Raw genomic sequence first — 13,675 nt, forward strand, 5'->3', positions numbered from 1 at the left:
TAGTGAACAATCTAAAGCAGTAGCTCATAGAACTTATGTCCCATGAATAAACACTGTTTCAAAACACCACCACACTGAGGGCTTCTTGAAATGCATCGGTATTGGCAGAATTTGTTGTAATAAAATGACAAAAATGTCATATTGGTGGTTGAAAATGCTCTTCAATTGAAGACCTTGTTGGCAAAAGAAGTGTCCCAAAAGAATTAGCTCATAAATTTGCTTTTATGTTTTATAGATGACAGAGATCAAGTTACCTTTCTTTCTTTGCAAATGTGTCAGTCTTTTATTATAGTGGTAGTTCGTGTTACCAGATGATCAATGTGTCTTGAATATTCAGTCCAATTCATGTCTGTTATAGAGAGAGAGAGAGAGAGAGAGAGAGAGAGAGAGAGAGAGAGAGAGATTTCTTATATGTACATAACATTGAATATCACACTTCCATTAAATTAATACAAGAGATAAAGCAAATGGATATAGCAAGACATGAAGCAGCTACTTCACACTTTTTAATTATACACTTTTAACCACTAGACCATGCTGAACTTTTGAAACTTTTGACTGTATCCTGTAACTTCGAAGTAACATAGGCTTTAGCTGCCAATATTTCATTAATCTACTTTTATTATAAGAAATCATATCAAGAAAAGGTTTTTGTAAATTTCCAATGTGTCTTTCATTATTTTATTATAACAAATTTTACCAACACAGATGTGTTTTTAAGAGATACTACTCTAAGTGTTGTGAAACAGCATTTACACACATAGGACTTAAGTTATTAAATAAACCCATCAAATAAAGGCTTCAACTAAACAGGACGAAATCCAATGTGACGTCTTCCTACCTCTGAACAATCACGAAAGTCGACAAACAGCTTCTGCCGTTTTTTATACAGCGTGTGGTGTCAACACGACATCTCATTTGCTTCAGATGCTGCGAGTTTGTGTTACCTACACTACTAGACGAACAGAATGTGAGAGACTGCCGACACCTGCAGACTACCACCCTACTCTCATTGTGTGAGCTGTGTCCAAACACCTACATAACGGAGGCCAGCACAAGCACATTACAGATAGCCAGATTTTGTTCCAAGATAATACGATTCAAAATAATGTACGGTTTTTAAATAAACCAACTAAGTTGCACAAAGAAGTTATTTTCATCAAACCCTAGTAACTATTAACAATGGTTTATTTAGTATCCCCACCGACAGAATCACAGCAGAGGCAGATGAGCTGGGACTGGTGGCCCAGCAGGCAGAGCGGAAGCCTGTCACACTCGACACACTGTACGGGCAGACCTGCTGGCGGAGGTGTTTACCTGCGGGTGTCAGTAGGCCAGACAGGCCATTGCTCACTCAGAGTTTGGCTACTGCGTCCCTGCCAGTCGTGCGGGGGACTGACGACCTCAGAAGTTAAGTCTCTTAGTGCTCAGAGCCAGTCGTACGCCGAGTTCTTCCCGTGCTCGTCTATACGTAGTTTGGACGCTCTCTTTCCCGTACGTTGACTCGTACAGAGAGTTCGCTTCCCCCCACACGGGGCTCCGAGCCACGGCTATTATTGAGCCACTATCGGCCCGTGTAAGTATCTGCGTCAACTGTGTAATGAAGTGGCACTCACTTTTCAGGAGGTACAAAAAAAACATTGCACTTCTTAAAATAATGCTGAAATTCTGTTTTTCGCCAGTTTCCATTATGATAAATGCAGAGAAAAGAATGCCAAAGTACTGTAGACAATCGTGATATGTTTTCTTGATGTTGGCCAACTGTATCTGCTATATAGTACACGTTCTGAAAGATTTCTTCTCATGGTAGGAACGGAAGAAAACACCTTAGGCCATGCATTTTCTTATCACTTACAGACATGTATCGATTATTTTCTCTGTTTAAAACATCTCTAATAACATAAAATGTTAAAAAAGCCCATATCTTTTGTACGTGTGGGAGTTTCTCTGATACAATGGCTGCATAACGACACAGAAAATGCCAGAACATGTAGTACTGTCATTTTATCTTAATTTTTTTAAAGTGGTAAGGCCCTATGAAAAATATATTTTTTCATGAATAATTCTTAAACAGTAGAGAACAAAAAAATATATCTAATAAACCAAAAGTACTGGAGACCTGGCAGACGTCTTGCATTAAAGCTCCCTCTTAATGTGTTGAAGTAAAATCAGCCACATCACAGAATACTGACACATTAGCTCTTCATATCAACTTTGCTAAGAACTGGTCTGTTGCTTTGCAGAACAAAATTCAAAGTTACCTTTGGCACAAATCACAGATATCAATATTCAATGAGTTGCTCACTTCCTTGAAACATCACACTGTTCTGCTAATGCCAGTGATGATCTCATTCACGACAGTGCACATGTGTGCTCTGCTATCAGTATGATAATTGATGACATACCATCTAGAGGCCATGTATTTGCTAAACATGTGTATGTAACTGATGGCGCAATATCTCATTTTAAAAACCACTTTCAGCTTTATGAGCTTGGTCAACTCTGTAGTACAGGAATTAAGATAAAAAAAAAACAGATATTTTCAGCAACAGGTCATGTAAAAAGGACATGTGATGGGTTCGGAGGTGTCTGTAAACATCTTGCAACAAGATCTAATCTCCATCATGAAGCTGTTGATGCTTACGAGATGATACTGGATTTGTACACACCATATTAACAGTAGTAACAAACATGAAACTCTTAATTCTAAATGAAAGTACATTAAGGGAATTCTGTAAAGAAAAAAAAAAAAAAAAAGAAAAAAAAAAAAAAGAGAGAGAGAGAGAGAGAGAGAGGAGTGGTCAGCTGTAAAGCCTGTGGTAGGAATTCAAACAAGTCACTACCGGGTTGCATCCCGGAGTGGCACATACATTGCAAGAATAGTTCTCCATGAAATGCAGCCTGTTACTGTGTGTGAAATGCAGAGACCACGGCATACATTACAAGACTTTGTAGTGAGCCACTTCATTTCTTGTGTGTATGACGATCAGTGGTGGGTAGGACAGATACCGGTAATAAGGGACTCTCATGAGCAGCAAAACTGTCTCCTTTATTACTCCTCATAATCCTATTAACACTTTCAATTGGCCCTCATCAAAAATCAGTGTGCAGTTCCCATTTCCCAAGAACTGCTCTTGTTGGATCAGCCTTGTCCGTGTGCAAATTCAGCTCGGCTTCAATGAGAAGCAGATGAAAAAACCAAAATAACTCTTTTCAATAGTGCAGTGTTGACTGTTACATTTTAGGCAATTTTAATTCATGGAAAGTTGTGAAGGAGTAAAATCATGACAAAAGACAATAATAATTTGTGAATAGTACCATAAAAAGAAAAATGGGTATACATATTCTATATTTCATTTCTGTTATAAAATGTTTTTGAACAAAATTATGAATTGTTTTCCCAGTCACTTATAATGTTGTGAAGTAATTATTCTGATTCAGAAACACCAGTTTTGCATGACATTTACTTAAAATCAGTGATCAATTTAAATATTTAAGTGTCCACGATTTTCTGACCTTTCAACCTTAAAAGTTTCCACATTTTGTTCAGACAAGTATTGCCCACTCTGATAGCACATTCCCTAAGTACAATGACCAACTACCACAACATGAAATTTTTAAACATTTAGGATGGGGGTTTGGAGAAAATAATTTCTAAATAACCAAAAAATTTCAGATTCTTTTCATCTGTATGTGCAAATATTTTTACAGTTTAAGAATTTTATGGATTAATGTCATAACTGACAGCAGTCCTTCCACTTTGTCATTTCTCAGAACAGTTAAAATACTATGACTATTCATATTTTCGAGACAATTTTGAAATTCACAAAAAAGCTACAAATTTTCATAGTTTAATTTTTTTTTAAAAAAGCTATGAAGGGGGTATGTATAAATCACGTCTCATAATATTGGGAACAAAGCATTTATTGAAAATAAATTCAGATCTCTACCACTTTTGGTTTCTTTATTACAATTTTTCCTTTCGTTACGACATTTTGACACATACTCTCATTTAGAGAGGTCTGTAGCATTTTAACAAATCATCAGAAAATCTCAATATTGTAGTTTTGGAGAGTCATCTTGTGGAACTTCAACATATATCTTTTTCAGCAAACTTTGAAGTAGTGATGTGACACATTCACTCTCGACCTGTGTGATCCGAGATTGCCCAACATGTTTAAAAAAAAAAAAAATCATAGGTAATGCAATTTCATCAAAAAAGGGACATGCGGGGTTTTCTCAAAATTCCCATTCATTTGTGGGGAGTACAGCTACGTAAACAACTACTATGTGTATTCCATCATGAGGGAGAGGCTTCAGGTTGTACACTACCTGGAAAAACTGCTTCTTGCAGGATACCTTTTTAAAGTATGCTAACAACAAATTACGACTAGTGCTAATCTACTCACATTAATAATTATATGTATTACTTCTAGATTATTTTATATAGTATATGTATTTGCAAGAAAGCATTCACTTTGAAAAAGAAACACCGCTTCTAATGCTACTACACTAATCAACTTTTATCTGTATGTAACTTTCAGCAGATCACTATTTGCTGTCTGTACAGGCTAACTGACAATTGTAGGTACAAACAAAAGGGAGGAGTAGAGAACAATGAAACTACTAAATAATCCTAATAAACTTGGGTCCAGAAACAAAATGCTACACACGGCCATGAAGGTAGGCTCTACATATTCAGAAATCCCAGGTGCATTCTGAATGCACCGACAGCATCCACAATGTGTTTCTGGAGTTCATCGACACTATCAACCGGTCGGAAAAATACCCAGGATTTCAAACATCTCCACCACCCTCCACACACTTGCACACAAACGCGCGCGCGCGCCTTACCTCCTGTGCCCCATTATTTGAACCCACTGGAATGTGTGTGTGTGTGTGTGTGTGTGTGTGTGTGTGTGTGTGTGTGTGGGCGCGCGCACACACACACACACACACACACACACACACACACACACACATTCCAGTGGGTTCAAATAATGGGGCACAGGAGGTAAGGTATTGATGAGTCACTGACGAACACGCTTCTTGTCAAAGATTAGTGCTACATATTCCCCAACAGCATCATAAAAGTGTCCCACGACACATTCTTTCACCACAACTATCATCATCCAATTAGCCCATTAGTTTGTGTTGTAGGAAACAGAGATACATGTGACTTCTAAGTCAGCCAAGAAGGAGATGTAGCCGTATCCAGGAAACTGTCACAGTTTCCGGACTTAAGCTTATTAGGATTATTTCCCATTTTCACTGTCATCAACTCATCTCTTTCACTTGTACCTATAATAGTCAAACCCATATATACCCAGACTCAATATCTGTTCGATACTAAAACTAGAAGTAAAATCCAATAACTGCTCGAGATTTAAATACGCAAAATACTTAAATATACTCACACTAACCTTGTGCCGCTATGCGAACATCTCCCACGTGTGTCATCTCCTTCTCTGGTCTTTCCTCTATAACAATTCGCTCACCACTAGGGATGCTGAAGTCGATGGACGTAAGAGGCGCTGCTACGAAAAAAGGCACGCCGTGGTACTTTGCTACCACAGCTATCTGAAACAGTTTTGCAATGAACGTAGTGCTAAATAGTGCTGTAAAATATTATGCTTGTATTTTATATGTGGGAAATGGTATAGGGTGATAACGAAGAATAATTTACAAAAATGGGACAAAGCATTTAAGATTTGTATTTCCAGACTGGGTATTTGTTACTTATGGTCTTCAGTCTGAAGACTGGTTTGATGCAGTGCGCTCGCTCGCGCTCTCTCTCTCTCTCTCTCTCTCTCTCTCTCTCTCTCTCTCTCTCTCTCTCTCTCTCCCCCCCCCCCCCCCCCCCCACAACTGTTTACGACCACACTTACTTCCATTACAAGATTCACACTTCCTTGATGTCTCGCGATGTGTGCTATAAACCAATCCCTTTTTTTTGCTCAACTTTTTCCTCAGTATCACCAAATTTCAGAAGCTTCTAGTCTCCTCATGTCTAAACAGTTCAGCACCCACGTTTCACTTCAGTAAAAGGCTACATTTCGTACAAATATTGTCAGAAAAAGACTTCATAACACAATTTTTTTCTAGATGTTAACAAATTTCACTTTCTACTTGCACGTATGGATGGATCGACATTAATGGCAATTGGCAGCTGTGGAGTATCACCTCCTACCTCATCTTAGGAGGCTGCCTACTTTTCAGCGTCCTCCTATAGCAGCACACCTCAAACAAGCACATGTGAAAGGCTGCATGCCTCTCCTACACCTTTCATAGCTTGGGCACTTCGTTCTTGGTGTTCCATTCTTATTTATCCTCTCTTAGTTCTTCTAAATGTGCCACATTATCCACCTTTCCCCACAGTTACACCTATTTTCCCAAAAATTTCGAATACTTTGACCCATTTAACACTGCTGAACACTTTTTCTATAGTCTGATTAAAATTACTTGATAGCTGACACATCACACGTTGTTGCTGCTATCCTCCAATCAGAGCGCTCAACGTCATGCCCAAACTGTTCACCATTGCCAAACGGCCATAACAATTAGTTCGCTTCCAATTTCTTCTCCAGCTTTCCTTCTTGACCTGCTTGTATTTCAAATCCCGGATCTGGCCCTTTTATCACACACACACACACACACACACACACACACACACACACAATGGCAATGAAATGAAACACTATTGGATCCTTCTGCACAAATACACGATTCAGCATCATTTATACAGTTATTACATTCAATCAAAGAGATCAGCTCACATTACATAAGCTTCGCACGACATTGCGTGATGCCGAATGTTTGAAGGCTGTCAATCATTGCAACTGGGGCACCAAACTCAAACACAACGGTATTTTGCAGTTTAATGGCATAGCTTAATGGTTAACGTATAAACCTGGATGTAGAAAGTAAAAGGTTCAAATTTCGTCAAAACAGAATTTTTTAAATCTAATCGAGAGACTGATTATAATTTTTTTCATTTCTAATACTCTGCCATGTCATTTTCATCATCATGTTGACTTTTTTATCTGCTTTTCTTTTTCTTCCTACTGTTTCTCTCTCTCTCTCTCTCTCTCTCTCCCCCCCCCCCTCCTTTATCTCCTTGTGTCGCCTATAATCTGCAATCAAATGCCAACCAGGACTGCTCATCCGTTGCTAACGCGGAATCCCATGTAGCAGCGAAAGTGTAGTTTCAGGTAACCAATGACAATGAGAGATAACAGTCTGCTTTTACCACAAAGACTCAAACTTCACTGCAGAAGACTGTTATCGAAACAAACATTATGAAATATTTCTGTCTCGAGTTTGCTAGCAGAGGTTAGCTGTGAACAAAGCAATCTTAATTTTAACAGATTGTCGATCGTCGTCTTCTCGGATACATTACACATCATGGGGATGTGGTTAGGTTAGGACACAAGTTTAAATTCAGGGCTACAAGACAAGTTGCCTCCCACAGTTCAGTCACTGGTCAATTAAAATCAGACTGACAAATCATTTTTCATTTCTGTCATACATTGCGGCAACCACTTCAATCATTCTCCTGCTTTACACATTAATAGCATTTGTGAAGTAGCCCACCGCGTTCGTACGTCACCTATACTTGAGCAGTAGATGTGGCAACACTGTATCGGCAAGTGACAGACATCAAATATAAAGTAATTTTAATCTGACTGTAGACTGACAAATCCTACGAATGTGTCTCGATTTTTCTTAACTGGCCACTATGACATGTGAAATTGCCCTTGCCTGGCTCCATATAGGGCATTTTCTTAATGTGGCGTATCCATACTTCAACACCACATTTTAAATGATTTGAGAGGGGGGGGGGGGGGGCATCTGCTGTCTTTTAGAGACATGTATGGGCTGCATTGAGTCTAGTTTTCTTTCTAAACTCGTAGGCAAATAATTTTACAGCAATGGCTCATTCATTTATAGTCCAGTGATAAGCAAGAATATGCACTGACTTCGGCTGAAATGTTATAACAACTGATTATCCCATATGACGTGTGTTTTGAAACTGAATGTTGAAACTTTAGGGTGTACCTCTGTATAAGCATTCTGAAAGAATGACTTTATGAAATGAGTCAGAGAGAGTAATCTAGGTTTGTTATTTGGACAGCAAAATAAATGACAATGTCTGAAGTAAAGCATATAAAGTCTGTACAGTCAATAATAAAAGCATTTCTGAGAAAGTGAAATTTATTCAAAATAAATTCACTGAATACCTTGGCATCAGCTGTGTTAGGTATAACTATACTGCCCATTAGTGACATCAAAATTTGTGCCAGACTAGGTCTTCGACCCAGATTTCCCACTTATCACGAACGGTCACCTCAACCACTTCGGTTATCGGTGAACGCCTCCTGGACAGACTCAAACTTCCACATGTCACACTGTCTACATCCTTATACCATAGCCTCCTACATTTATCATTTAATGCTCACAGTTTTACTCTGTATTCCCGTACCGGTCAAAACGAGACTACGAGGAATTGTAAGTTGTTTGATTATCTGTTATCTGAAATTAGAGACACCAACCCAAGATCATTCCCAACCCTACTCAAGTGTCGGCGAGTTATCCGACCGACCTTCACAACATCCTTGTCCCTCCCTGTATCACTTCCAATCCCTACGGAAGACTCAGGTGCAAAACGTGCCCAATCCACCACGTTGCAGTTCCTACTCCAGTCCCGTCGCAGGCTCGCCCTACCCCATCAGATGCCGGACCACCTGCGAAAGCAGCCATATCGAGTACCAGCTCTGCTGCAACCGTCGCTCAGCTTTCTGTATCGGTGCGACTACCGACCGGCTGTCCGCCAGTACGGACGACCGCCGCCAAACGGTGGCCGAGAGCAGAGTGGACCACCCTGTGGCACGACACGAAGCCGTACGTAACGTGCTCGATATCGGTGGCTGCTTCACAGCCTGGGGCATCTGGATCCTCCCCTCCACCACCAGCTTTTCTGAACTGTGCAATGGGAGTTCACATTCTCTGCTTCCAAAGTCATCCTGGCCTCAACTGACAGTAACCTACTGTCCACACAGTTGTCGCTGCCTCTGTCCCGTCACCTCCTCCCTATTCACATCCTCTCACCCCCACTGTGTGCCACTCTCCTGTCTTTCCCCTTCCCTGCTCCTCTCTCATCTCCTTTCTGATCTCCCCCCCCCCCTCCAACACCCACTTTCCCGCCCCCACAGCCTCCTGGTGCTGCACCTGGCAGCCGTGTCCTGCCACCTGCAGGCACCACTTTGCAGTGCAAATTCTTCTTCCCCAATCCGTACCCTGCTATCCTCTCACCTTCCCCACTACACTCCAGATTGCTGCTCCCATTTGATGTGTTTCTGTATCAGCCTGATCGGTGTGGCCAGAGATGGAGGTCCCGTGTGTGAGGCGTGCTCGCTTGTGTCAACGCGTGTGCATTTTTCTTTTCTGAAGGAAGCACTGCCCGTCTGCAACTCGACGTGTCTCTTTACGGTGAGCAGCAATCTGATCTTTTCGTAATATTGTCGATATTCCAACCTAGACTTTCCACTGTTTGTATAAAAACTTAAATCAGTTAAAATAAAACATGGTGCCAAAGTATGCATATGCCCCATCAGAAAAATGCCCTATGTAGAGCTGGGCATGTGAAATTTTTCATATCTTAGTAAACACTTAAGAGAAATCGATACACATTTAGAGGATTTGGCAAACTAGAATAAGCATCTGACAATGTAAAATTCTCCGGAAAATAGGCGTAAGCCACAGGCAAAGACATATAATATAGAGTATATACAAGAACCGAGAGAGGAAAAATAAGATTGGAACACCGCGAATGAAGTGCTTCGATTACAAACAGTGTAAGACACGAGTGCAGTCTTTCACCTTTACTGTGTTTGAGATGTGGTGCTATAGAAGGATGTTCAGAATTATGTGGCCTCCCAAGATGAGAAATGAAATAGTTCTCCAACGAGTTGGCACGGAGAGGAACCTGTGGAAATCACTAACAAGAAGAAGGGATGGATGATAAGACATATATTAAGACACTAAGGCATAATTTCAATGGTACTAGAGGGAGTTGCAGAAGATAAAAGCTATAGAGGGTAAAAACTGTGGAGACAGACGGAGACCTTGATATATCCAATGTTGAGTGCAAGTGCTACTCCGGTTTGCGAAGTTTTGCACAGGAGAGGAATTCTTGGTGGGCCGCACATGAAACTCATCAGAGCACTGCTGTTGAGTTTTTATTTTTTTACCGGTGTCAGAGGAGGGAGAAGAAAGAAAGAAAAAGGCCAGGTGTAAGAAGGCCACACCTGGGCAATGGATTCACTGTTTCTTGTTGTCCTGCAATCTGGGGTATACTTCCCCATCCATATTCCCTGGATCTTTCTTATGGGTGAAACAAACTGGAGCGTGAGTAGGGGAGGGGGGGGGGGGGGTTAGAACAGAAATACTGATAAACTAAAGTTGTGTGGGCAAGCAATGAACCACATTTAGGCAACTTTAAAAAATAAATAGATAAAATAAATAAATAAATAAATAATAAATTCGTCGCCAAAGGATAGCATTCAAATTACAATCTATGAGTGATTTCAAGTTACTTAAGCCTTTAAACTGTGCTCATTCTTGGGGATAAAAAGAAACTACATTTATATCACTGAGCACAAGAAGGTAGCCTACTTAATTATTTCTCAGTACAAAAATACGTAGTTTTATTTTTCTTATCAAACTGTGCACTGTATCACCCACACCTGAAGAACAGGTGGGATTAACCTCATTTTGATCATAGCTAAGGAGCTATTCTCATGCTGGAGAACCTCTGCGATACTGGTGCAAGTGTGAATGGGGAACAGCAGTGGGCTGACGTGTGAGCTGGAATTTATATTAGTGATGGAGATTTACTAGGGTATTCTGTGCAGCTGTGGTTGCAGCAGTACCAGTGCGGTGAAGCGGATGGATTATTTTCCTAGTAAGCAGAAGATCCAGTTTTGAATCCCACTGCTGGTTATAAATTTTAATTCACTGCTTCTGCCTACATCATTACTGTAAATCTATAACTGTCTATTCTTCTTCTTCTTCTTCTCCTCTCTCTCTCTCTCTCTCTCTCTCTCTCTCTCTCTCTCTCTTTTTTTTTTTTTTTACAACAGCACATTTAACAGTAGAGATTGTCATCCAGCGAAATAAGAAAATTCTGGGAACTTGATCAGATTTTTTGATTCACTATTAGGAGAACAAGGGCATAAGAAATAGAAACAAGCGAGAGTACTACGAGCAGAGACATCGTGTCATCTCCTCTCCCCCATTGTAAGTAAATTTGCTGCTTCATTAGGGATTTCATTTCTGTTTACATCTCTTGAGGTATCTGATTTTAACAACCTTATTCTGCCACTTATTTGGGGAGCAAAATAACTGATGATGGTCGAAGTAGAGAGGATATAAAATGTAGACTGGCAATGGCATGGAAAGCGTTTCTCAAGAAGAGAAATTTGTTAACATCGAGTATAGATTTAAGTGTCAGGAAGTCGTTTCTGAAAGTATTTATATGGAGTGTAGCCATGTATGGCAGTGAAACATGGACGATAAATAGTTTGGACAGGAACAGAATAGAAGCTTTCGAAATGTGATGCTACAGAAGAATGCTGAAGATTAGATGGGTAGATCACGTAACTAATGAGGAGGTATTGAATAGAATTGGGGAGAAGAGGACTTTCTGGCATAACTTGACGAGAAGAAGGGACCGGTTGGTAGGACATGTTCTGAGGCATCAAGGGATCACCAATTTAGTATTGGAGGGCAGCATAGAGGGTAAAAATCTTAGAGGGAGACCAAGAGATGAATACACCAAGCAGATTCAGAAGGATGTAGGTTGCAGTAGGTACTGGGAGATAAAGAAGCTTGCACAGGATAGAGTAGCATGGAGAGCTGCATCAAACCCGTCTCAGGACTGAAGACAACAACAACAACAACATTTTGCCACTTTATTACCAACACAACATGACGGGACTTCAGACACATGACTGTTGTAGTAATCATATAAAAGACTGTTACAGTGTTTCAAAATGTGAGCTAGTTTTAAGTATTCTTATTATCACATAAAACTGGTGTGACAGTTTCACATTTTGAAGAAGTGACATTTTCAAATTTTGGAGAGCCCCTTTCAACCAGCACATATCAGTAGCTGCTTATTCCAATTATTGATCTCTATCTCTCTCCCGCTGAAGACGCTTTTAAAAATTCAGTGAACTATAGAATCTACCTAATGGGGTTCTATTTCAGATTAGAAATTGTTCATCTTCAGCAATACGGAAGTTTTGTGCTATGATCTGTATTTACTCAATTATAAGATGAGGTCGTTTCCCAAATTCGTCATTAAAAAATACAAGGTCATCTTACATTTTCACATTACACTTTTAGTGCAGAGGTTAACATTTTTACATATAGCAGTCATATTACATTTACAAATGGAGTTTTGCCTCTTGAGGTCAGGTGCTGACTTATTTTGAAGAATTCAGAAAGGCAGGACTGGACAAATAAAACTCACGTTTGAACAGGGTCAAGATTTCCCAAAATGTCGAACTGCTTGATAGAACATTGATGTTGCACGAACTAACGTGATATTCGACTCTTGTGGTGCTAGTGCAAGGGATATGTGAGAAACTATTAACTAGCCACAACAACAATCTATTGCTCTGCGTAAAAAATGGACAAATTTGTGAAACACAGGAGGAAATAGCAGTGTAGAAACTGTGGGCGGTCACGATCAGCTCGCACCTGACAGCTAGCGATCAGCTGATTGTGAAACGTCAGTTGGACAAGGAGCTCTAGGCAATTGATTGCTATTTGCTGAGATGCAGACGACCCATGCAATGAATTTTTCTTTGCTTCTTAGTTTTACTCTGCTGTGGACAGAGACTGTACGGTTAATACTGACTGCTTAATTGAATATTACTTTTTTTCCTTTTACTATGTCATATATACGCCACACTACATGTCATCAGAAACAAAGTGTCGAATTTAATTGTGCACGCAGTCTTCTTCCATATACGGACACGATATCGGTTCGCTAGTGTGTCAGTTCAAACGTAGGCAAGTGACACCGGATTAGCGCCGTTACACGGGCAGTCGACTCAATGCAAATGGCCAAAGGCTAAGAATCCGACACCGAGCTTCGTGATTGTCCGGGTGATGCTGCATCATACTTACAGCTCAAGCACGAACTTCCATGCTCAGATTTTTATCGTGAGGTATCTCGAGGCAAAACCAGCCCGTTTGTGCCAGCATCGCTCCACAGACAAATATTTTAAACTATGCATAGCCTGTGCCACCCTGGAGTTAAGGTGAAGGTGAAATCAGTCTGCAGCCTTTACATCTAACCTGGAGAGGAGATGAAATTCCGACAGTTGAGCCGCATGTGTACAGTGTCAGTGTATACACACTCACCAGTACGCAGCTTCCCCAACACAACAGTAAGATTTACACACACACACACACACACACACACACACACACACTGACACGGTCAGACCATTCCCTCAGGGTAAAAATCTTACCAGTGTTTAATAAGCTTGAGAACAGGACGGTGACACTCAGATGAAACAAGAAGTAAAATTAATCGACACTGAAATGTCTAACAAATGATATAAACCGACTAACTGTTTTCACGAGAATAAATTACAGCGAC

The 13,675-nt window shown here is 40.3% G+C and overlaps 1 protein-coding gene across 6 annotated transcripts in view; it reads right to left on the reverse strand.

The window, feature by feature from the left end:
- Positions 1-13,675, reverse strand: part of LOC126215153 (methylthioribose-1-phosphate isomerase) — a 99,392-nt gene that overhangs the window by 55,693 nt on the left and 30,024 nt on the right. For 2 of the 6 annotated variants that reach the window (XM_049941814.1, XM_049941815.1), the window contains exon 5: positions 5,424-5,580. In XM_049941814.1, the coding sequence (XP_049797771.1) occupies positions 5,424-5,580 (157 nt within the window). Of the gene's footprint in view, positions 1-3,971; positions 4,150-5,417; positions 5,581-13,675 lie in introns of those variants that run through there. The other 4 variants (XM_049941817.1, XM_049941819.1, XM_049941818.1 and 1 more) reach the window with 3 other exon arrangements.

The sequence above is a fragment of the Schistocerca nitens genome, chromosome 12 (genome assembly GCF_023898315.1).
Source record: "Schistocerca nitens isolate TAMUIC-IGC-003100 chromosome 12, iqSchNite1.1, whole genome shotgun sequence".
In the NCBI taxonomy this organism is placed as follows: domain Eukaryota; kingdom Metazoa; phylum Arthropoda; class Insecta; order Orthoptera; family Acrididae; genus Schistocerca; species Schistocerca nitens.